The sequence below is a fragment of the Phodopus roborovskii genome, unplaced genomic scaffold (assembly GCF_943737965.1).
Source record: "Phodopus roborovskii unplaced genomic scaffold, PHOROB, whole genome shotgun sequence".
Taxonomy (NCBI): domain Eukaryota; kingdom Metazoa; phylum Chordata; class Mammalia; order Rodentia; family Cricetidae; genus Phodopus; species Phodopus roborovskii.
Window position 1 is genome coordinate 713,662 of NW_026125052.1, and position 26,003 is coordinate 739,664.

The 26,003-nt window shown below is 40.1% G+C and overlaps 1 protein-coding gene across 1 annotated transcript; it reads left to right on the plus strand.

Annotated features, from left to right (window-relative positions):
* The first annotated feature begins 652 nt into the window (after positions 1–652).
* On the plus strand, positions 653–26,003 carry Ddx52 (DExD-box helicase 52). Its single transcript, XM_051181686.1, has 15 exons — positions 653–789; positions 1,650–1,848; positions 6,907–7,043; positions 8,487–8,672; positions 10,342–10,485; positions 11,554–11,665; positions 13,504–13,576; positions 14,375–14,578; positions 15,995–16,085; positions 18,478–18,600; positions 18,694–18,844; positions 19,333–19,408; positions 21,059–21,130; positions 22,795–22,881; positions 25,568–26,003. The coding sequence occupies exons 1-15, from the start codon at positions 703–705 to the stop codon at positions 25,623–25,625; spliced, it is 1,800 nt and encodes a 599-aa protein (XP_051037643.1). The 5' UTR covers positions 653–702; the 3' UTR covers positions 25,626–26,003.

Below are 26,003 nucleotides of genomic sequence, written 5' to 3' on the forward strand. Positions count from 1 at the left end.
TACATTAAAATCCAAATACTTCACAATGCCTTTGTTACAAGCTTTTGATATCAGGTTTGTTTGCCCTTCCATCTGTAAGTCTGTAAACTTAGCTCCAGCCACTCCAAACTTCTTTTCTTCTTTCCCAACCCCCCTCACCCCCCACCCCGCCTCCTTTCCCCCTTTTTCTCTTTCCTTCTTTCTGTGGTTTCCGGGATCAACTCAGATCCTGGCTTCTGTTCAAACAATGTCTCAGACCCTTTCCCTTCTTCAGGATGGTTCCCTCTTATTTGGAATGCTGTTCCCTTGTCTTGGAAAAGTAGCCCCTTCTCAGTTCAAACATTTGATTGAACTTGACCAATCTAACTCAAAGTAGCCTCTACGTCTTCTCTATCCATCAAACCTTTAAATTTGCTTCACAGCACTTTTCATTTTCCTAAATTACAGTAATTGGTTAATTGTATCTGGTCCCCGCTAGACTGTTACCGTAAGTGCAGAATCTTGGCGTGTTGCTCGCCATACTATTCATACAAGTCTAGAACACTCCCTAGCACAAGAAGCGTCTATTTTGTGAACGAATCCACAGCCCAAACTTCCACCACGCCTGCCACACACAGGCTCCGCCTCCTGGAGCTACTTCCGCCTACGGCCTCTCCGGAAGCAGTCGCGGAGAGGAAGTCGTGTACACAAGCTCTGTGAAGCTGCGGGGCATTCTGGGTAAAGATGGATGCCTATGATCTGTTTCGCCGGCTCGGAGCCGGCGCCAAGTTCGACGTGAAGCGGTTCTCGGCAGACGCTGCTCGATTCCAGGTGCTTACTGTACACGGGGAGCCGAGTATCCTGGGAGAGAGGGTCCTTGGAACGGGACTCGGGGCAGCGTGCATGCTGGATTCCGGAACCCTGGCTCCGACCACCCCCGGGCCATTTCCCTTCTCTAGGGTTCAGCCTGACCTCAGACCGACTCCAGAATTCTGAATGACTGTCTTCCGGGTCCTAGTCGATTCAGTTGCGTGTGGCACGGACACTTTGATTTCCGAGCTCCTTACTTTACTTTCAAAGTCAGAATCCTTTGAAAGGCCTCTTAGGAACTAGAGGGAAGGGATTTGGAAAACAGTCTTTCACGGTAGCCTACCCAGGCTTGACTTAAGTGTGCAGATAGCTGTAATTTGCTGGACATGGTTCTTTTCAGCGTTCCAACCAGAAGAGTGATGTTGAAATGCCGGGAGGGGAGTGTCTTAGAAAAGTAGTGAGCATGAAGGGAAGTCAGCTGGGGTTCAATTGTAAACATTTTGATCATAAACCTTACTGTAAAAGAACAGAGCCTTTGTGAAGGGCGATGTCTGTGTTTCTTCGTCCTGCAGTGCTGTTGTTAAATTGTTGGTGTGAGGATGAAGTAATTTAATATCCTAAAAACATGCTTGACGGGTAGTAAATGTTTATAAGTATTCATTGCTGCCATTGTGGTTAGTGTAAGGAGGCCGGAGAGGGGCGTGTTTGTTTGTTTGTTTGTTTGTATTACATTTGCCTAAACACACTACACAACAGACTCCTGGTTGAAAGGGTTAAAATGATGAATTACTGAGTCCATGTCCTCCATAGTGATAGTCGTGGTTGGATGAAAACAGCACTATTCTGGCAGTAGATCTCATTTAAAACTTTGGGGGTTTTAGGTAGGAAAAAGGAAATACGACTCTGATTCTTCGGAGGTGCTGCAAGGGCTAGACTTCTTCGGAAACAAGAAGTCTGTCTCAGATGAGTGTGGAGCATTAGAAACACATGAGGAGCTCCAAAATGAGGAGGAAACAGAAGGGGTCCTGTTGGAAAAGAGTAAGGAGCCCAAGAAGAAAAAAAGAAAGAAGATGATTTCAGGTTAGTGTTGGCTTTCTGTTAATAGTGCAAGCTGGTAAATCGAACAACACATACCCATTCCTCAGTGTTGATGACATTTGGATTATACCGAGGTACTGGCTATTAATTGCTACCATAATGATACTCATGCGTAGCCTTTTGTACAGCTGTTGCTATCTCTGTCGGATAATAATCTCAAAGTGCAGGCATTCTTTGAAAGTGTATGCGCACTCCCTTTGGACAGATACCACAAAATAACTTCCCACACCTTTGTCATTTGGGTTTTTGATTTGAGACAAGGATTCCCAAGTGCTGGGATTACAGCCTAGTGAGGTGGGACAGCAGATAAAGGTATTGCCACAGAAGCCTGGTGACCTGAGTCTGATCCTCAGAACCCACATAAAGGTGGAAGGAGAGAACTGACTCCACCATGTTCTCCTTTGACCTCTACACACATGCTGTGGCATGATCCACCATCCCCACCCCAATAATAACACATTTCATTAAACCAAGTGCTGATGCTAACTAAATGCTGGGATTACAGACATGAGCTACCAGGTCTGACCTAGCACTATCATTGATCTTAAACTTTTTCTTTGCCAATCTACTTAGTGAAACTTTTAATTTAGATTTTAGTAATATTATTTTGAGACAAATCTGTACCCTAGGCTGCCCTTTAACCTTCTCTTATAGTTAAGGGTGACCCTGAACTTTTGCTCATTTTGCCTCCATCTCTCTCAAGTCCTGTTTTTTTTGTTTTGTTTTGGTGTTTTAGATATATGCCATCACCTGATTTTACACTGTGCTCAGGATTGAACCTAGGGCTTCATGCATACTAGACAAGTACACTGCTCTCTGCTTACTGAGCTGTAGCCCCCCCCCCCCAATTTGTGTTTTCTTGATAATTAAGGTTGAACATCTACTTGTTTATTTATTTTGAGGTTAAGTTTCTCTGTAGCTCTGGCTGTCTTGAAACTCACTATGTAGACTATACTGCCCTCAAATTCACAGAGATCTGCCTACTGAGTGCTGGGATTAAAGACCCACGGCACTACATCTGCTTTGAACATCTTTATAGTGAGAGCTCCACCCAGGTGCACCTGTGGCACGGACCATGCCCAAAGGGTGTGTAGGTGAGTGTGTGGTATTTGGTCTGGGGTCCAGTACAGGCTTGTTCTCTTGGTTCAGGCCCGGTCATGGAGAGCAGGAACTTGTAGGTCATTGGTTAGGTCATTGGTTTCTTGTGTAAGAACTTCTCCCAGAATAAAACATATAACTTATATTTATCCTCATCCCATGTATCTTAACCTGTACATTAATCATCACATCTTTTTATGTGCTTTATGGATACTTCATTTCAGCTTTCATGAATTATCTCTTCATAGTTTTTCTCTTTTTTCTCCTGTATAAGAAATGCTATATAGGAGCATTTATGTGTTATGTGTATTCATACTCATTTGTTTTTCTTCAAAACATGGGCATACTATTTTCATATGCTTATATATGTAATAAATGTAAATTCTTTATATGCTTTCTTTTATTAACCTTTCTCCTCCTCTCTTCTCCTACCTTCTCCCCCCTTTTTTGGGAAGGTCTTGCATGGTCTGGCTGCATTAGAACTGGCTATATAGACCAAAATGACCTTAGATTTGGGGTAGTCCTTTTGCCACTGCCTTTTTTTTTTTTTTTTTTTTTTTTTTTTTTTTTGTATCTTAAAAATGTTTGGACTCAATCGGCAATTCACTGACTTGTTCTCTTTAACACAGCATAGTATACCGTTATGTTCCACAATTGATTCGAGTTTGATTTTTTTTTTAATGGTGTGTATGTGTGTGTGTGTGTTCATATGATGCTGCACATGTGGAAGTTAGAGGACTTCTGCAGGAGTCTAGTTTTTCCTTCTATCACGTACATTCTGGGGATCAATCCCATGTTGTCAGGCTTGAGGCTTAGTACCTTAACCTGGTGAACCATCTTGCCAGCCTTTAAGATTGATTTTACAAGGTCACCTGTGATTGGCATTTAGTTTGTTTCCATACTTTTGCTGTTGTAGTGTTCCAAAAATGTTAGTGTATTTATCTTATGTATTTGTATGACTGTATCTGTCCAACAGATACTTAGAATTGTGGAGTTGGCAAGTCAATTTAAATTTAAATGTTATAGGATGATCTACCAGAAATACTATGTTACTACTCAGAAGCAGTGTCTTCTTTTTAACACAATGTAGTGTGCCATTGTATTTTGTATGGCTAGTACATACCTGGTTTGACTAGTGCCTGTGTCAGGGACATTTACTATTTTTCCATATTTCTGCTATTACATTGTAGAAGTTTTCTCTTTCCCTAGCGTCAAGATTGCTGGCAAAACCTTTGCCTACTGTTAAAAAAGAAATGCCACAGATATAGGGAAACGATTCAAATATTGGGCAATCAGAAATACATAGATGTGTATTGTAACCGTTCAGTAATAAATTTATGTAGGCTGTATATCTATGGTATGTGTATTTATTTTCATTAGAAATGTTAAGATTGTGGATTGGTGGTGATTGGGGCTTCTTAGTACGGCTGTCTGTGTTACCCGGGCTACCTTAGACTGCTAGGCACAAGTGGTTCTCCTCACAAGCTGAACACAGATGTGCACCACTGCCTTCCCCATTTCTCTCTCTCTTAAGTAATTCTTCCCTGAAATACCTACTGGAAGTACAAGGAGTTTTTTCTTTGTGTAAATTTGTCTCTTCATATTTTAGACTCCTTGTGGAGTAGATTATTCATCCATTTTTTTTGTAGTATAATAAACTTCATATATTATGGAAATTAGCTCAGAGTAAAGGATCCTCTTATGTTTTCCTACCTGATGCTTTACTTGGTAACATTGACATCTTCAGTTCTGCTGGTTTATTTGTTGTAAAGAGTGAATGGGATGGGTGTGGTGGTACAGGTCTTCAATCACAGTGCTTGGGAGGCAGAGGCAGAGGCAGGCAGATCTCTTGCGTTCATGGCCAGCCCAGTCTATATGTCAAGGTCTGAGTCAGCCAGGGCTACATAGTGAAACCCTACCTTAAAAAAAAAAAAAGGAAAGAAAGAAAGATGAAAGGAAGGAAGGAAGGAAGGAAGGAAGGAAGGAAGGAAGGGTGAACAGGAAACTACATTCCTTTTCCTTAGCTTTTTATTTGTTTTTTGGCCTAGCGGCCTGAAAGTTGAGATCCTCCTGTCTCTCTCCCTTGTGCTGAGATTATAGGCACACACCATCAGACACAGCTCAAATCTAACTTTTATTGTTAACTTAGTTCCTTCTTTTTATTCAATACTGTGGACTCTGTTCTATTCGATTGACTTATATTCCTGTGTTATCATACCAGTTTCATTTGTTCTAATATCTAAAAACAAAACAAAGGGCGGAGCAACAGAGACTGTGAGGCATATTACCACACACACACAATCAGTGTACTAGAGACCACCTAGGACCACATACAAGTAGATAAGTACTGCTGAGCTGCCTCTGATTCCCCAATCCCCAAATTTATGCAGTTTTATCGGATGTCAGTTATGTCTCAGTGAAGTTAAAAATTGTGTTTTTAAAATCCCATAAAGGGGCTGGAGGTATGGCTTAGCAGTTAAAAGCACTGCCTGCTCTTTTAAAGGACCCAGGTTCAATTCCTAGCCCTACAAGGCACCTTACACTGCCTATAACTCCATTTCGGGGGGGGGGGTCTGATGCCTTCTTTTGACTTCCCTAGACACTTGGCATACAAATGGTACACAGACAAAACACCCATATACATTTTTTTAAAAAATTAGAAACCCAGGCATAGTGGTATTATCTGTAATCTCATCACTTAGGAGGTGGAGGTAGGAAGATCAGGTGAGGAAGGTGAGTCTTACCTACATAGTAAGCTCAAGGCCAGACTGGGCTAAATGAGTCTCTGTAAAAAAAAAAAAAAAAAAAAAAAATATTCATTAGCTCTTTGCTCACTACTTACAGAATTTATTTGTTCTACCATGCAAACATTATAGCAAAACTGGTCTCTAAGACAATCATGTTTGCTTTTAATTGAGTGAGGGTTCTTTATAGATACAGAAAGAATCACTGTCTTTAATAATATTGGATAGCCCTATGCATTATGGTTTTATTGCTGTTGTCCATGAAATCTTTCATCATAATACTTTCTAGCTTTTTTTTTTTTTTTTTTTTTTTTTTTTTTTGGTAAACAGAAGCTGGCTGCCGAATTACTTGTGTAATTTTTCAGTTTATCTCTTGTTTGAAGCATATAGTTAGTTGTCTTCATGTTCACAACTGAAACAACCAACAGGAAGAGAGAGAGCTTCAGAGCTCTGACTGCACTACCAGGACAGCTCGCCCATTTCCAGTCTTATATGTGCTTGCTGTAATTTAAGGGAAACAGTGCAGCTTGGCCATGGTCATGCACGCCTTTAACCCCAGCACTCAGGAGGCAGAGGCAAGCGGATCTCTGTGAGTTCAAGGCTAGCCTAGACTGCAGAGTGAGTTCCAGGACAGGCTCCAAAAACAATACAGAGAAACCCTGTCTCAGAAAAAAAAAAAAAAAAAAAAAAAAAAAAAAAAAAGAAGAAAAAGAAAAAAGAAAAGCAGTGCAGGAGAAAGAAAGACGCCATGTGACAGGGTTCAATTAGAGGTTTTGTTGTTGTTTAATTAGGGAAAGGGATCATAAAAAGGGGAGTGGGGAGACTGGCTTCAGGGGACAGGAGCAGCAGGAGAGAGGAAAGAGGGGCAGGGGAGGGGGGAAGAGGGCAGAGAGAGAGAGAGAGAGAGAGAGAGAGGCAGAGAGGGGAGGGGAGAGGAGAGAGGAGGATGGGAGGTGGGCAGGGCCCTTTAAAAGGAAACATAGTGGATGTGCACAGGAGGTGCTCTTGGTGGCTGCAGCCGAGGGCGTATCCTGTCAGATAGGACAGGACAGTACAGGTGCCTGAATACTAACTGCTATTACTTCTTTCCCCAGTTGGATCTGCTAATGCGTTTTCTGGTTTAATGTAAAGCGTAGCCAATTTGGCACACCTAACACTATTGTACTTGGTAACTTTTGATTCTAAAAATATATTACAGAAGTTACTGCTCAAGAAGACTTTGATACTACTATACAGTGGACATCCTCTGTGGAAGCAAAGATTCAAGAGGAGAAAAAAACCAAAGGAGAAAAGAAACTAACTTCAGGAAAGTTGGAACATCTCAGAAAGGAAAAGGTTTGAAAAATATTTTGACTTTAATGAAGTCTTTCAGTAGCCATCTGTGCAGTACTGGAAATTTTTGGTTATGATTATAGATAGATCAGATAGAAAGAACTTAGTTCCCGTTGTTTATAGGTATGTAGTGTTTGTATATAACAGTTCTTGATCTCGAGTTTCAAGAGTAATAGTGTGCTTAGAATTAAATTTTTCAAGTTTCTTGAGCTGGAGAGGTGTCTCAGTGGTTAAGAGCACTGGCTCCTCTTTCAGAGGACCCAGGGTTGGCTCCCAACACTCACATGGCAGCTCACAACCATCTGTAACTCCAGTGCCCTGTTCTGGCCTCTGCAGGCGTGTCTTGCATACAAGGTGCTTATGCATACATACAGTCAGAAACATTCATACATATAAATTAATTTTAAATTCAAATATTTAAACTCCTTATGATAAACATAAAACCTGGATCCCTTTCTCTTTGGTGTTGAACTTACTGGTGTAAAAGTATTTTCTCCTGCAGGGATTGCAGGGTCAGAATTCTTTTTGTTTGTTGTTTGTGTTAAGATTGAATGTGGTCTACATGGATCTCCTGATTCTCCCGCCTCTGCCTTGAAGCTGTCAGAATGACATGCACGTGCCACTGTATCTGTGAGGGTACTTTGTGATAAGGGTATAGGACATGAGAAAACAGTGACTGGCACTGTTGCCCCCTGTGCCCTTTCACTTTGCTAATGGAGGTTGTGGTGCTTCCTTCAGGGGTTATTGTGCTGAGCTTCAGTAACCTAGAGGCCAAATGTGTCTGTGGACCAGAAGATGAAGATGCCCTGTCAATACCACTACACTCACCCTTAGCACTCAGTTTTAAAAAATAACAGGAATTGGTTGGCTTTTTTTGTTTTGTTTTGTTTTTTAAGACTTATTTATTTATTATATATACCGTGTTCTGCCTGCATGCCAGAAGAGGGCACCAGATCTCATTACAGATGGTTGTGAGTCACCATGTGGTTGGTGGGAATTGAACTCAGGGCCTCTGTAAGAGCAGCCAGTGCTCTTAACCTCTGAGCCATCTCTCCAGCCCCTTGCTTTTGTTTTTAAATATTAAAAAGCACTGGCATTTGTATGCTGAAATTGAAAACATAATTTCAGTACTCGCCTTTTAAAAATTTCTATAAAGTCATGTAAGTTACAAGTACGACAGAAACACATTTCAATGTGTGACACATTTCTAACTTCAGTTTGAAAGCACATAGACAGGGTCCCATCATCTGTGATAAGCTTCCAGCTGTGAATACCACAAAATATACTTAGTGTCTGTGTTGATTGGGGCCTTGAATTTAAGCAAAAAGTTCCATGTGTCATCATAGCTTATCCCAGAATTGTTACTGCTGTTTTAAAACATCTAAGATTGTTGTTACTGTTGCTGTTTGGCCATATCCATGGTGGTTCCTTTGTCTCAATTTATAGATCAACTTCTTTCGGAACAAACACAAGATACATGTCCAAGGAACTGATCTTCCTGACCCTATTGCTACATTTCAGCAACTTGATCAAGAATATAAAATCAGTTCTCGATTGCTCCAGAACATTCTAGACGCAGGCTTCCAAGTGCCCACACCAATTCAGATGCAAGCCATTCCAGTCATGCTGCATGTGAGTGTGAAGATCTAGGATGCCTGTAACATTTCACTGTGTCCTCGTTCTCTTCCTGTCTCCTTGAAGTCCTTTCTACCTTTAGTCCCTGTTAAGTGCTTGTGCCCCATAAAACCTGCTCACCGCAAGAAAAAGCCATCATTTCCTTTCTCAGTACCTCCTGTGTGTAGGCATGGTCTTCAATCCATGCATCCTAGCATCTTAAGTGCTAGGACTCTGGGCCTGACAGTCAACTATTCTTTTACAAAAAGCATTTAAACCCTCTGAGCATGCTGATTGTCTTTTGTCTTCTCATTCCTAGTTTTTTAACTTTCTAGTACATAATCCAACTTAGTTTTCCCCCAATACTCTTTATTATTGAAATATCCCTTACATACAATAAAGCACACAGACTTTAAGCGTAGTTTAGTAAGTCTGAACAGTGTGTAACCTACATAATATAATTGTTCTCCAATGGAAATGTACATTTCTCAGAAGATTCTGTTCATTCCTTACTCTATCCTACCCAGGAAAAACAAAACAATATTTTTGATTACCATATTACGTTTTACTTCTGGGATTCAAGTAGGATTGCTACTAATCTTGACTTCTTTTACTTAATGTTTTTGAAACTTATAACACATCTTTACTAAATAGCATTCTATTGTATGCATATATTAACAGTGTGTTTATTAAATCACTTGTTAATAGATGTGTAAATTAGCTGAGCTTTTTGGAAACTAAATTTCTGAGTACTTTAAAAAAAAACAACAGTGAAGCAGGGTGGTGGCACACACCTTTAATCCCAGCACTTGAGAGGCAGAGGCAGGTGGATCTCTGAGTTCCAGGCCAGCCTCCTGGTGTACAGAGTGAGTTCCAGGACAGCCAAGGCTACACAGAGAAACCCAGTCTCGAAAAACCAACCAACCAAATAAACAAATAAATAGATGGTGAAAGTTCCCTACTTGCCTCTTTCTCCTTCCCTCCCTTTTTCTCCTTTCCTCCTTTTCTACCTCTCTCCTTCCTTCCCCCATCTCCATTTATAAAATAATCAACTTAACCTTCAGTTAAGGTAGATGAAAGATATGGGTTGTCTTTTCACCCAGTTATATTATTTTGCTTTGTGTGTTGAAATGAGTATTTGCATGATGTTATTGACTCACATTTACTAAATTTGTACTTAATTTCCTCTTAGGTTATTTCTATTATTTCAATTTAAAGCTTTAAGAATTACAGTGATCCCTTTAAAGATTGTCACCTGTAAATACTCTTGTCACCTAGGTCATTAGCCACTACTTAATTCTAATCTTTACTCATTGTGTTATTTAACAAAATCTTAAAGGGATTGAACAGTACAGATACTGGAATAAAAGGTCAGTGGTGTTATGTGCTTTGATAACAAGAGTTTAAAGGGAAAGAAAACTTGAAATAGTAGTTACGATTCTCTTTGGGTTTTAGTTGCCCATGTTGCTTACCATCCAAATGTACATTAGTAGCAGTGCTCGGAAACACTGTTAGGGCAGTGGTGGCAAAGCTGAGGTCATAGAAAACAATAGATGGGGGTAGCTTGTGAATAGTTGGATTTATTTCATTCAGTTTTACTTGTTGTTTCCATGGCTGCTCACATTGGTTTAACCAGGTTCTGAAAAGTTGATGAACTTGTCCTGTGCTTACTGTGTTCTCTTGTTAGGGTCGGGAACTTCTGGCTTCTGCTCCTACTGGATCTGGGAAGACTTTGGCTTTTAGCATTCCCATTTTAATGCAGCTGAAACAACCTGCAAATAAAGGCTTTCGAGCCCTGGTTATATCTCCAACTCGAGAACTTGCAAGCCAGGTATGACTATGTCTTAGAGTTTTGAGAGAATGCATTCATATTTGCTTTGATACCTTTCTTGCTTAAGTTGGTAAAGCTGTCAGAAGAATGTCTTCTAGCCAGCCAATGGTGGTAATGTACTCCTTTAATCCTGGCCCTCAGGAGGTAGATGCAGAGGCATATGGATCTCTGTTCTGTGAGCTCTGAGGCCTGCCTCAGAGCAAGTTCCAAGACAGGCTCCAAAGCTACAGAGAAACCCTGTCTCGAAACAACACCCCCCCCCCAAAAAAAAAAAGAAGAAAAAAGAATGTCTTCTCTCATGGTTTGGAGTCCTGTAGAAAGTATTCTATATATTACAGCATATGGGCTGGTCTTTAAAATGTCTATAATTTTCTGAAATGTGATTTTTGACAATTAACCTTTATAAAAGCTCCAAGATCTTTGAGGTTGAAAGGGTACAATGATATATTCACTGCTGAAATTTGTGGTTTTGTTTTGTCTTGTTTTATCTGGAAAAGTGAAATATTGCTGGGCATGGTGGCTCACACCTGTAATTCCGGCATTGGGAGGTTGAAGAAAGGGGATCAATATTTCAGAGTCATTTTCAGCTTTAGTTACATATGTCTGTGTCTCAAAAAACAGTGGTGGCATATGTCTTTAGTCCCAGCACTGTGGAGGCAGAAGCAAATGGATCTCTGTGAGCTTTTAGTCAGCCAGGACTACAGAGTGAGTCCTTGTCTGAAGAAAAGAAAATGAAAGAAACTACCTCATTCTCTGAGAAAGCAGGAGCCCTCTATTGTTGAGTTCCACCGTCCCAGTGTGTAGAGTAAGCACATGCTGTGCAGGAGCACATCTCCTCACTGCACTCTGAAAACTGCAGCACATGGAAGGGGTTTGCTTTCGTCTCCTGGCTAGCTTAGGGTCTTGAGGAAACTACTGAGTCTTTTCAGCATTATATACAGGTCAGCCCACAGAGCTCTGCAGGTGTCACCTGTGGGTTGATAATAGATGTATTAAATGATGTTAAACGATGCTGTGCATCCTGGCCTAGTATCTTAACCACTTTGGTTTTCTCCATTTTTGTTTTAGATTCACAGAGAATTAATTAAAATATCTGAGGGTACAGGATTCAGGATACATATGATCCACAAAGCTGCAGTAGCAGCTAAGAGATTCGGACCTAAATCATCTAAGAAATTTGGTAAGAATTTCCTGCTTAGTGTATGTAAGGAATTTGGAAATAATAAAAGTGGTCCTAATTGTAATGTAAGAGTTGTTACAGTGCAAGTCAGGAGAGAGAGAAAGAGATTTTTTTTTTTTTTTTTAAGTCAGGGTCTCATGTAACTCATGCTGGCTTCAGATCTAACTGAGAATGACCTTGAACTTCTGACCCTCCTGCTTCTAAGTGCTGGGATGTATACTACCACCTAGTTTATGTGGTGCTGGGAATGGCATCTAGATCTTTGTGAATGGTAGGCAAATACTATACCAACAAAGGCACATCTCTAACTAGTTATTTTATTGAGACAGGGTTTATCTGTGTAGTCCTTGCTGTCCAGGAACTTGCTCTGTAGACCTTGGTGGTCTCAAACTCAGATCCCCCTGCCTCTGCCTCCTGAGTGCTAGGATCAAAGGCATATATCACCACAGCCTATCTAAGTAGTTATTTTTGAAGAAGCCAAACATAGATTTTCCTCACTGTTTCACCTAGGAGATCTGTGCCTATATTCCAGCAGACTCTCTCCACTAGTCACTGTTAGTATTCAGGCATCTGTACTGGCCTGTCCTTGGGATGCTAATAGGATTCGTCCTCGGCTGCAGCCACTAAGAGCACACCACCTGTACACATTCACTATGTGCCCTTTTAAAAGGGTCCTGCCTGCCTCCCAGCCTTCACTCTTTCTTTCCTTCTTTCTGTCTGTTCCTCTCTCTCCCCCTCTTTCCTCTCTCCTGCTGTTCTTGTCTCTAGAGGCCAGTTTCCCCCTTCCCTTTGCCTTTTATATGATCCCTTTCCCTAATAAAAAACCTCTCCGCTTGAACCCTGGCACATGGCATCTTTCTCTCCCGTGCCACTTTTCTTAAATTACAACAATCACCACAGTACATTTGGCTATATGTGGGTATTTGTAGTTGTTACAGCTGGGGAACCAATAGCCCATTGTGGATGGAGGCTAGAAATACTGTTAAGACCCTACAGTGCCCTAGACATCTGTGTGTGACTCAACATGGAAATCCTGCCTCATGACCTTGGTTTTTAATCTGCCATGGAAATGCAGGTGAGAATAGGTTGCATGTCTTCCCTTTTATGAACCAGAGAATTTGCTTTTAACTTGAGCTCTGAGAAATATTTCATTCAAGATTTTTAGCCAAGCATGATGACACACACCTGCAGTCCTGGTGCTGAGACAGGAGGATCAGAGGAGTTTTTAGGCTAGCCTGGGCTTAGGATGATATATAATGTTGCCTCTTAAAAGTTGAAGTGGATGACCAGGTGGTGTGGTACATATCTTTAATCCAAACACTTGGAAGACAAAGGCAGGCTGATCTCTGGGAGTTTAAGGCCAGCCTTGTCTACAGAGTGAGTTCTAGGACAGCCAGGGCTGTTACACAGAGAAACCCTGTCTTCAAAATAAAGGAAGTTGAAATGGCTGCAGTACAGTAAATTGGTACAGCTTCTGCCTAGCGTGTGTAATAAAGGCTTTGTCTTTTGCTCATGGAGTGGGGAGGAGTGCAGCGACTATCTAGGCACTAGGCAGGGATAAATTGATCTTGAGTTTGAGGGAGTCTGAACTACACAGCAAGACTCTGTCTTAGGCAGTGAGAAGGTTGGAGAAGCTACTGAAATAGGGTAGAAATAGAGAGTTTTATGCTGCAGTGGAGGGGGAAAATGTGTGTTGACTTACTAATCAGCAAGACTTTGTATCTGACCACTCTTCCCTTCCCACTTAAGGTTGTTAACTCAAATTCTGAAGGCTTAATTCTGTACTCAAAGGAATGCATCTTATTTTTGCAATTTCCACCACTTGTTTTTTCCTGTAGATATTCTTGTGACTACTCCAAATAGACTGATCTACTTGTTAAAACAAGATCCACCAGGGATAGACCTGACAAGGTACAGCATTCTAGTGTCTTCTGTTCACCTGCTCATTTTATTAGTTTTCTCATTACTGTGACTAAATACTTGACAAGCAGTAATTTAAGGAGGAAGGGATGACAAGTTTATATTTGATTTCATATATTATATTATATTATATTATATTATATTATATTATATTATATTATATTATATTTGTGTCTTTGGGGCCAGAGATGAGGTGGCTTCTAGCTTGCTTTCTCCATTTTATTCAGTGCTGGACCTCAACCAGTGGTGTGGTTTATGCAATGTGTCTTCCAACCTCAGATAACCTGGTATAGATAATCCTCACCAATGAGCACAGAAGCTTGTCAGGTTGACAGTCAGTATCCTCCATCACAGTTATATTTTGTTCTCAGTTGCTTTCATTATTGTCCTTTGGCGCATACTGTCTGCGAGCCTGTGTCGGTGTAATGCTGAGAATATAATAGCTTGACTTAACTAGTAGAAAAAAATAACCGGTCAGGAAGAAACTTACACACTTTATAAACAGTACATAACCACCCAGACCTTTTCACATCTTTCAGCAAAGGTAATGGAATCCTCTGTCATTGCTAATACAGCTTGTCTTTAAGGATTTAAAATAGGCGACTGAGCTACATTTATAATGTTTTGTGCTAATTTTTCTTGTACATTTTTTTTTCTCATTTGATAAAGTGAATCAAAAATATCATCATTATGGGACTTTTTTTTTTTTTTTCCATGTATCTTGACAGTTTGGTGAAGTGTCCCAGATCTTCTAGTTCAATAACCGAATGTTGTTTTGCTATTTCTTAGTGTTGAATGGCTGGTAGTAGATGAGTCAGACAAACTGTTTGAAGATGGCAAAACTGGGTTTAGAGACCAGCTGGCTTCCATTTTCCTGGCCTGCACATCCCACAAGGTCAAAAGAGCAATGTTCAGCGCAACATTTGCGTATGATGTTGAGCAGTGGTGCAAGCTCAACCTGGACAATGTCGTGACTGTATCCATTGGAGCAAGGTGAGTAACCATTCCTTCACACTATCCCACTCACTTGTTGTCTTGAAGTAAGGTTTTTTTTTTTGTTTGTTTGTTTGTTTTGACTCAATGAGAGAGATTGTTTGGCATGACACCAACAAGCAAGTTTTATTGGTAGGTAGGTTTTTTGTTTGTTTGTTTGTTTTATTTGCATGTGTGTCTGGGGGTACATGCACATGAATACAACATTAGAGATGTGAGATCCCCTGGATTTTGGTGCTGGGAATCGAACTCAGGTCCTCAGAGGCTGGAGAGATGGCTCAGAGCTTAAGAGCACTGGCTGCTCTTCCAAAGGACCTGGGTTCAATTCCCAGCAACCACATGGTTCACAACCATTCATAATGAGATCCGGTGCCCTCTTCTGGCCTGCAGACATACATGGCAGACAGAGCACTCCACTTGTACATAAAAATAAATATGTTTTTAAAAAAGGAAGTGTGTAGGTTTTTAAAATAATTTATTTAAATTCATTTACTGTACATTGGTATGAAGGTGTCAGATCCCGTGGAATCGAAGTTCCAGACAGATGTGAGCGGCCATGTGGGTGCTGGGAATTGAACCAGGTCCTCTGGAAGAGCAGCCAGTGCTATTAACCACTGAGCCATCTCTCCAGCCCCTAGAAATGTGTTTTTGAAAGTCAAAATTAAGGATTTTTTTTTTAGAATTGCATGATGAACAATTCTGATGTTTCCATGTCACATCATCATACCTTTATTTCATTCATAAAATATGCCATGAGCTCTGTGGCCACCCATACTTAGTTTCTTTGTTTGCACATGGAACAAGCTGGTGTTACTTAACCGCTTGATAAGTGATTCTTGTGCAAAACAAAACATTATTTTGTTAAGTACCAGCAATCTAGTTCAGTGATTGATAGAGCAGTTACTTAGCATGAGATCGGTGTTTCATTCTTTAGCACTGAAAAAGAGTTTGAGATAGATAGGCATTTCATGCTAAATAAATTACACAATTATAGTTTTTTTTTTTTTTTTTTTTTTTTTTTTTAAAGTTCAAGGTAAAACATGGGTTGTCAAAATGGCTCAACATGCTTTCTACCAAGCCTGCCCACCTGAGTTAGATTACAGAACCCATGTATGGAAGGAAGGAAGGAAGGAAGGAAGGAAGGAAGGAAGGAAGGAAGGAAGGAAGGAAGGAATGAATACGTGGTGGTCAGAGGACATCGTCAAGAATTGATTCAGTATCAGACTAACCAGTTTACATAGCACCTTACCCACTATACCATCCCCCTGGCCTGTTTGGGTTTTTTGAGACAAAGCTTTACTTTGTGTGCAGCAGATAAGCCTAAACTCACAGAAAACTGGGCCAGCCTCCCAGGAGCTAGGATCACAGGTCCTCACTCGCATGTCCAGCTCAAATTTGACTCAAATTTCTTCTCAGAAATTCTGCAGTGGAGACTGTTGAACAAGAGCTGCTCTTCGTTGGTTCTGAGACTGGAAAACTCCTGGCCATGAGAGAACTTGTTAAAAAGGTATGTTGGACTGTGTACTTGACTCTTGGTAAAGGACATTCATGTTCTGTCATCATCGGCATTATATTTAGTGTTGATTAATTCTTAGTGAGTCAGTGGTGGTGAGTCTTCTGTTTCTTGCTTCAGTAGAAGACTGACCTGGTGATACCTTGATTTTCCATCTGCCTATCCGTGTCCTCTTTGTTTCCTCATCTTTGCTGGTTTGCTAGAAATGATCTGGGGCACTTAGTAATGAATTATGCCTTGAGTCTGTTTTTCTTTATTTATCTCAAAGTAAGTACTAAATAGAAGCCTTGGTTAGAAAGTTTAAAGACTGGGTTGTCTAATGGTTAAGAGTCCTTACTGTTCTGCAGAGAACCTGGGTTCAATTCCCATTTGACACTCTCTTCTGGCCTCTGAGCACCAGGCACATACATGGTCACATACATAGTCACATACATATATGATGGCAAAGCACTCATACACATAAATCAACTACTGGTAGGTTCAGGGTAAGGAGCAAAAAAGAAACATATTGTAAGGCTACTTTTTAGAGTGTATTCGTATAGGTGAACACAAATTTAGCAACTGCTTTGGTAGGAACAGTAAGATGGTTGAAAGATGGAAAAGAAAGGCATTTGTGCATGCTTGGGTGCTGTACAAGAGCCTTAAGAGCTAGGACGTGGGCTTCTGAGCTGGGGTTCTACCTGTACCATTCTACCTTTGGACAGCTCACCTCCCCTAGACCCCAATTCTGCAGTTTTACTTTGTTAAAATGATGTAATATCTACTTCAAAAAGCTATTCTAATATTTAATGCGTTATATGTAGTACTTATAATGTTTGCCTATGTATATTTACTCCTGTTTGGGATTATTTTTATTTTATTGAGTTAGGATCTCACTCCAAAGCTCAGACTGGCCTTCATATCAGAATCCTCCTGCCTCTGCCTCCCAAGTGCTGGGTTACAGGCATATGCTACCATGCACACCCTCATTTTATTGATATTTTTTAAAGATTTATTTATTTATTATGTATAGTGTTCTGCCTGCATGTAGACCTGCATGCCAGAAGAGGGCACCAGATCTCATTACAGATGGTTGTGAGCCACCATGTAGTTGCTGGAAATTGAACTCAGGACCTCTGGAAGAGCAGCCAGTGCTCTCTTAACCTCTGAGCCATCTTTCTAGCCCTTTATTAATATTCTTAAGGATACCATTTTGCCCCTAGGAAATTTAAGGTTTTTGTAGGTAATATGGTAAAATTAGATCAGAGATTTTTTTTAGTCATGTATGATCTCTGGAAAGTCTATTTGCAGTTAAAAAACTTTATTCTCTCATTAGATCCCAAAAGAATATAAACCAAAGCAAAAAGGAAGGGTCGCTGATGGGTACATTTGGGAACATGAGGTGGGGTGGTAGAGGGCATGTTTGATGACAACAAATGTAAAATAGTATGCTGAGAGCTGTTAGTTAATGATCAGGTATTACTTGATTCTGTTGGGGATTGGGAATTTTATTTGTTTACATTGAGACAACTAGAACTAAAGATTAAGGTGCAGGGAAATTCTAAAGTTAGATGTGATTTTTACATTATGAGTAGAACCAAAGTTCTGGGGCTAATGGGCATACATTATTGTAGGAAGACAAATTTATTGGAATTAGTAAGATGAAGAATACAGTCCAAGGACAATGAAAAGAACCAGATTTAGGCACTGAAAGTGGAAGTGAGTGTCTTGGAATTTCTATTGCTGTGATAAAACACTGTGACCAAAAATAAAGCAACTTGAGGAGAGAAAGGTTTGTTTCAGCTTACAGTTTCACATCGGAGTCCATCATTGAGGAAAGTGAGAACAAGCGCTTGGAGGCAGCAACTGATGAGAGGTGATGGAAGGGCGCTGCTTAATGGCTTGCTGCCCACTAGCTTGTTCAGCCTTCCTTCCTTCCTTTCTTTCTTTCTTTTATTTTTTGTTTGCTTGTTTCACTAGCTATGGAGCCAATCCTGGAGCTCGCTCTGTAGATCAGGCTGGCCTTGAACTCACAGAGATCTGCCTTCCTCTGCCTCCCAAGTGATGGAATTAAAGGTGGGCACCACCACAAGACAAGTCTACTTTCTTATAGCACTCTGGGACCACCTGCCTAGAGAGGGCACCACCCACAGTGTATGGGCCCATCAATCATTAATTTAGAAAGTGCACTACAGGAAAATCTTGTGGAGATTTATTTTGTTTTTTGTTTATTGTTTTTCAGTTGATAGTCCCTCTTTGTAGGTTACTCTGGTTTTATGTTGTTGACATAAAACTTGCCATCACAATGTACTAAATTGAATGGGTTATTTGTGAACTGAAGACATATTATGAGGTCTGATTGCTTTCTTATAAGTTCTTTATATTAATTTTTGCTTCTTTCTCCTAGGGTTTCAGTCCACCTGTTCTTGTTTTTGTTCAGTCCATTGAAAGGGCTAAAGAACTTTTTCATGAGCTCATCTATGAAGGTATTAATGTGGACGTCATTCATGCTGAAAGAACACAGCAGCAGGTAGAAAGTCAACTGTGTACTACAGACATCATGCACTTCCTGTTTTCCACTCTAGAATGGTCCTAAAGCATTTAATGTGTCTTCTTTCACCAGCGAGATAACACAGTCCACAGCTTCAGAGCAGGTAAAATCTGGGTTCTTATTTGTACAGCCTTGCTCGCAAGAGGGATTGACTTTAAAGGCGTAAACCTGGTCATCAATTACGATTTTCCAACCAGCTCAGTGGAATACATCCATAGGATAGGTGAGCCTTTTGTTTCCATGTCCTGTTGTCCTCACATCTTTCTTAGCACCTCTACTGTTCCCTTTAGACATACTCACTGTTTAGTCTTTGGTTCTGTGAAAATTCAGTGACTTTTGGGGTGTGTGTGTGTATACATTTTCTTAATTTAATGATGTGTGCAAGCATACCCATGGTGTGGGTGTTGGTTCTCAACTTTCCATTGTGTTTGATATATATTTTTTCATTATATACATCGGGGTAGTTGGCTTGTGAATTTCCATGGATTCTCTGGTCTCCGTGTCCTCTCTTAATTTAGGGACATAGGGATTATAGACACATTTTACTGCTTCTGGCTTTTACATGGATTCTGGGAATTGAACTCACATCTTCATGTTTGTGCAGCAAACGATATATTCACTGAACCATCTCTCCAACCCTCAGTGAGATGTGAACATTGAGAGTTTCCTTCCAGTAAAAAAAAAAACTTCTTGTGCTCTGATTTCTCCTAGGTCGAACTGGAAGAGCAGGGAATAGGGGAAAGGCTGTTACATTTTTCACTGAAGACGATAAACCCTTGTTAAGAAGGTAAACTAGTGGCTGGGGTGTGGCTCAGTTGGTAGAGCGCTTGTCTGGCTCTACCCTCCCTCAAAATTTAAGAAGCATGTAAGTTACGAAACACAGGGTTTTAGTTGAAGTTGACAAAACTGCTTCATTATTTTTGTGTGTATATTTTATTGGTAGATAATAAAAAATGGCTGTGTCCCAAATTCTATTAGAGACTGCATAGTAAAACCCTGGCCTAAGAGTCAGGGGAGAGATCCAGGAACTATGTATTTGCCCTTTCTCCATTAGCACTTGGAAACATTGACAGTGGAATATTCAGGGTTCGGTTTCAGAGTAACAGAACCTCTCTGGAGAGCCAGCAGTTGAGCAGTGCTTCTTACTGCATGATATTGAGGGAGGGAGAGGGAGAGAAGGTCTGTGTGTGTGTGTGTGTGTGTGTGTGTGTGTGTGTGTGAGGGAGAGAGAGAGAGAGAGAGAGAGAGAGAGAGAGAGAGAGAGAGAGAGAGAGAGAGAGAATGATAAGGTCTTACTGTGTACCCCAGGCTTTAGTCTCCGAGTAGCATGGACTATCCTCAAAGTCTGAGCCTCCCAAATCCTGGGATTACAGGAGCGTTCCACCACACCTGGCTTATTATTAAGGTGTTTGAGTTATCGAATACTATACATGGCTTTTCACTTCAATCAACACCCTCTTTACTGGGATACATCCTTTCTTACTTTGGGGCCAGATGGAGTTTTATATTTAGTCCCAGAATCACTTGCCATGGAGGAAACAGTATTTTAGTGACACATTTTATTTTTAGTTAGTTGTAGCTCTTTGAAGTGTGGTATCACATACTTTTAGACTCTTGAGCCCTAATATAGCCTGTCATTATAGATTTTTATGCAGATTTCAGCTTTTGGAGATGGGGTTTCACTATATAGCTGAGGCTGGTCTGAAACTTACAATGTACCTGCCTCAGCCTCCTAAATGGTACTATTACAGGCTTGTGCCAATACTCCCAGCTATAAAGGTGCTGTATTCTCTGCATTTTGGTTGCCTACAGTTATTTTTGGTTGAAGGATAACTGATATCACCTCCCATGTCTAACAAATGACGTGCAGTTAGGGCAAAGGGGTTGTATTCTGATGTATACATTCAAAGCCTCTGTTGTGTTGCCCTTTTGACTTTCATGTGTTCATATGTAGGAGTGTGTAACAAGAGCCTCGATGGGTCTAAAGTGTTAATAACCACAAGGATGTGACTGATGACCCCAGCATCAGTGTAACTGTGACCACTAGTTTTCCATCTGTGAGATGGGGATTGTAGAATTTCCTACATCAAGCCATTGTGATGACTGAATGGGTTATTATATGTAGAAATCTTGCAGTGCTAGCCCTTTAATAAGCACAGTCACTTAAAGGAATTCAGGCTTAACTCTAGTTTCATTTAGTATTTGAAATAGCTGCTACCTAAAGTTACTCATCAGTATGTTGAGTTCAAGTCCTATGAATGCTTCTTTCAAGAATCCAGTATGGTTCATTTGACAGTAATTGGTACTTTCTGAGAAGACAGCTGGAATACTTTTGTGTAGTTTTAGTTCCTCTTATGTTGTACAGAGGGTTTTGTACATGACTGATTTTGTATTATACAAGACACATTCCTGTTTATGGGTTCTTTTTTTTTTTCAGTGTTGCCAATGTTATCCAGCAGGCTGGTTGTCCTGTGCCTGAATACATAAAAGGTTTCCAGAAACTATTAAGGTATGCATTTAAACTTACTTGAAGCCTTCTTTTGGAGTTTTTGCTTATTTTGTTTCTTTCTTGGCTTTATTTAGTTTATAGTTTTTAAGTATGTATTCCAGAATGGTACATTGTTGAATTTTACATGTTTTTGATTGTTTGTTTGTGTTTTGAGACAGGGTTTCACTCTGTAGCTCTGACTGCCCTGGAATTTACTTGGTAGACTATGCTAATCTTGAACTCATAGGAATTTGCCTGCCTCTGCTCCCTAATGCTGGAATTAAAGGTGTACACCACTATGCCCGAATGTAAAAATTTTACATTTTTAATCTTATATACAGGTTTCCTTTATTTAAAAGAGGTTTAAGATCAGCTGGGCATTGGTGGTACTTGCCTTTTATCCCAGCACTTGGAGGCAGAGGCAGGTGGTGGATCTCTTGTGAGTTTGAAGCCAGCCTGGTTTATAGAGCGAATTCCAGGACAACCCCAAAACAATACAGAGAAATCCTGTCTTGAAAAACCAAAAAAATTAAAAAGCAAAACAAAAACATCAACAACAAAAAACAGGGTTAAGGTCCACTAAGCTCATTTTAAATTGAAGATATTATAAGTAGAAAATGGATTTAAATACATCTTGTCTACCAGATATCTGAGGGTAGTAACCCAATGTATTGTAGGATTTCAGGGCTTATGTAATTTTGTTTGTTCTTTTGAAATAGGGTATCACTCTGTACTCAGGCTGGTCTAAAACTCACAACAATCCTCCTGCCTTGACTGTCCTAACTACTGAGATTACAGGCATAGATCACCACACCTTTCTAGAGTATCTGTCATCCTCATTGTTGAGTGGCTCACTTGGAACTTTGGTTCCCTGCTGCCACCCAGAATTGCTAAAGAATTTTGTGCTGCCTGCTGCATGGTGGGAAGGTTTCTGCTGAGCAGGTGTCACTTGGCATCATAAAATGAAAAGGCTGTGAACATGCTGTAACGTGGCATCTGTGACTGCATCAACCGCATGTGCTGCCGAACTCTGTTCTTGTCCGATCGGTTTCCCTTGTGTGTGACTGAGTGGCACACAGTGTACTCACAGTCCTGTGCCCTTGCTACCTGTCTCCAGGAATTCCTTCTGCAGAACTGCACCTCTGTACCCATTAAACAGTCCTAACCTTTTCCTAGGTCCTAGCAACCACTGTTCTGTTTCTGTTTCTGGTTTTGACTGTGTGGGTGCCTTCTGTAAGTGGAGTCACACAGTATTTGTCTTTTTGTGTCAGACTTATTTCACTTTGCACAATGTCTGCCTTTTAGGTTGCATCCATGGTACATCTGTTGTGAGTGATGCTGTTAAACATTTGCTTTAGAATATATTATTTCCTTGTCGGCCTTTTCATCTTTGAAATTCAGATTAAAAAAAAAAACTATTCAGTGAGTGAAATAGACTTATTAGTGATGGTTAATTTTATGGCGTCAAACTGTTAATGTCTATTGACATAGGACATGAAGTTGTCCTGGAATGCATTTTAATCACAGCCAGTGTGTTTTTAAAGACTGATTTCCTGTATACTTACGAAATAGTTGTAAGAGCTATCAGCTAATCTGATTCATTGAAATGTGTATAGGCTCACCTAGCTATGCTTCTAAATGAACTTGTGTTTAATTAATCTCCTCTCTCATTTCCTAACTTCCAGCAAACAAAAGAAAAAGATGATTAAGAAACCATTGGAAAGGGAGAGCATTAGTACAACTCCAAAATATTTCTTAGAGCAAGCTAAACAGTAAGTATATGTATATACTTATATATATAGTAAGAAAAATACTACATAGTCAGAATGGGCATTGTTTTTCCTTAAGATACATTTCTAGAAGTAAAATGAATAGATAGGTAATCCATTATAGGATATGATAAAAATGTGTTTCAGGTTGCCTCTGATTTGGGAATTTGCATATTTCAGTGTTGAAATTTTTCTATATCTGTATGTTAATCATCTGGGTTTTCCCCCATGTTTAAAAATAGATTACAGTTTGCTGTAAATTAGAATTGCACTGTGAACTCCCTATACCATCTATATGCTTTAGGTCATGCTACTGAAGCCAATAGTTAGGGTCATTGACAGGCATTGATGGAGCCTTTCTTGAAGCTTTCCTCTCCTGGGCAGGATTTCATATAATCCTCTGCTTACATTGAGGTGCGCTGTAACATTTAAAAAGGACTATTTAGCTTAAGGAGTTTTACGGGGAAGATGTGTTAGCATAGGTCTTGTAGGATATATACAAGTATGTTTTGTTTATTAGTGTTAGGAAGCTACATGTTTTCATAGAGTTTGCCAGAATCTTCTGAGTTCTGTTACCCTAGTTAAAGAAAATGATACTTTTCACAAATTTCTTAGTACTAGAATAACATGCTCTAATAGAATTGTTCAGTTCGCCAGGTGGTGGTGATGCAGGCCTTTAATCCCAGCACTCAGGAAGCAGAGGCAGGTGGATCTCTGTGAGTTTGAGACCAGCCTGGTCTACAAAAGCTAGTTCCAGGACAGCCTCCAAAGCCACAGAGAAACCCTGTCTCGAAAAACCAAAAAGAAAAAAAGAAAAAAGAAAAAGAATTGTTCAGTTCCACTGACTGCTTATGTGTGTTCTTGAGGGTACCATTGGTGTTCCAGGATGCTTTGTGAAGTAAGCTAATGCTTCTTTCAATTACCTTAAACTGGGTGGGAAAAGCCATTAGGCAACCTGTTCCAAAGACCTGCACCATTCAAGACAGAACCCTTGACACTGGTGTGATAGAAACTCTAAAACAGGCTGTGTGAGAACATTAGAGGACCTAAAACAAAGGGCTGGAACAGTTACAGGAAGTTTCAAAGAGGTACATTTGTCTAAGGACAGATGAAATTTAGGTCTTTAGAAAGAACAAGGTATACAAAGGTATGAGGCTGTGTGCACCACCCTTGTAAGCAGGAGTCTTGCACGATATTCTAGTGCTGTGGAATTGTTCACTCCGAGAGCTGACAGTTCACAGTGTTCCAGAGTTTTGGCGTGTTCTCAAGATTTAATGTGGAGGAATACACACCACAAACTTAAAAGATTTGGAAGCTTAGTAGTTTAAATTCTAGTGGTATTTTCTCAGTTTTATGAATTCTTAATATGGTGTTGTAGGGCGTGTGCGTGCGTGCACGTGTGCGCATGCACACGCTCAGGCACACAGTTTTTGTGGAGCACAGACTTTGTCTAGAATGTCTGAGGACTATGAGGCATGCATCAGAGTCTTACTTCTTGGAAGAGCTGAGAGCTAAGATAACATGTGCTGACTCTGGCACTGAGTAGAAGCCTGTGGAGGTTTTTCTAGAGGCTGAAAGTCACCTGGGGCAGAAGATAGAGGCTGTATGGGTTTTTTTTTTTTTTTTTTTTTTTTTTTTTTTTTTTTATTTCTTTAGATAAAACATTATTTTGAGTATTTGCACTTGACATGTTTTGTGTTTGTAGCATTCTTCTGGGCTAATTGAAATTTAGCTACAAGAGGCCTTTGGGGTACTAGTGTCAGTTTTGTGGTACTAGCCACACAGTAAGGTGCTTTGGCTTTCTTTGTTTTCTTTTAATTTAAAGACTGTCCTTAGCATAAGAACAATATCCATCACCATGTAGTTTCTGCCCCTTCTCCATTATAGATGTGGGTGCTGTGGAGCATGTAAGTTCATGTCTTCAGCTCAGCTTCCATGTTGAACTTGGAACCTGACACCCTGTTATCTAGAGGGCCCCACTTCTGATCCTGTGGACCCAACCTGGTGTGTTGAGGGGCAGATTTGGATTTGGAGCTTAAATAGATTCTAATAGGGGCTTTCTTGGGTGACTTTGGGCAAGTTCGTGTTTCTTAAGAATTGTCTCCATTATATAATGGGAGTGCTTGCATCTGAGGCAAAGCTCTGCTCTCTGAGTTAGTTGGTCCAAGAATTACATGAGCAAACAGTCCAAATAACTTCTTACTGTAGTGTTTCCTTTAGTTTTTCCTTTTTCTGTATTAACACCAGTTAATGCATTCACCATTCACTGAGCTATATAATCAGACTGTCGGTGTTCATGCCTAACATTTATTACTAAGGTGTGATGACCACCATGTTTTTTATCCATTCCACCTCATTTGTAAATTGTCTTCATTTGTAAAATGGGAGTTAAGATCCCTTGAGTTAATGCATGTACAAACAACACTTAACAGCAGTGTCTAGTACTTAACACTGAACCAAGGGGTCAAGATGAGACTGTAGTTAGTGCTTTGTAACAGTATAGTTCATTGTGATGTTTTTCATATAGTTAGTGATTTTTATCCTGCACAGAGAATTGGCTAACGTCTTTGTTCCCAGTGCCTCATATAATTTGCTGTACACTAACTTTCAGCATATGTTCATTTATGTTCTTGGTTATAGAAGCAAATGTATATAGAATTGCTGATTTGATGTGTCTTCCTTTTCACAGGAGAAAGATTGCTGGCCAAAACAGCAAGAAGAAAGAAACTCTTGAAAAGAAAAGTTAAAAATAGATACCTTAGAAGACTATCCCCACAGTGTAATTTATCAGTCCGGCATGAATTCTCATGGATTATTTAACAGCCGTCTTTACCAAACATATTAAATCAACAAGGACATGAGATAAGAAAATAGTCCTAATTTACTGATGCATCAGGGCAAGCTTCACCTTGTAGGTGAAATTTATACAATGGAAATAACATGCATTGACATTTCTGCCTGAATCCAGAGAGATACTTCTTATAGAAGAGAAAGAGTCGATGTAAAAATAACACCCAAATGTGGTGAACTCTCAAGGATTTTGCCCTTCAAGTGTGATGCATGCTGTGGAGAGGCATCTGGAACAGAATTTTAAAATAAAATCTTGAGCTTGAATGCACCATCCA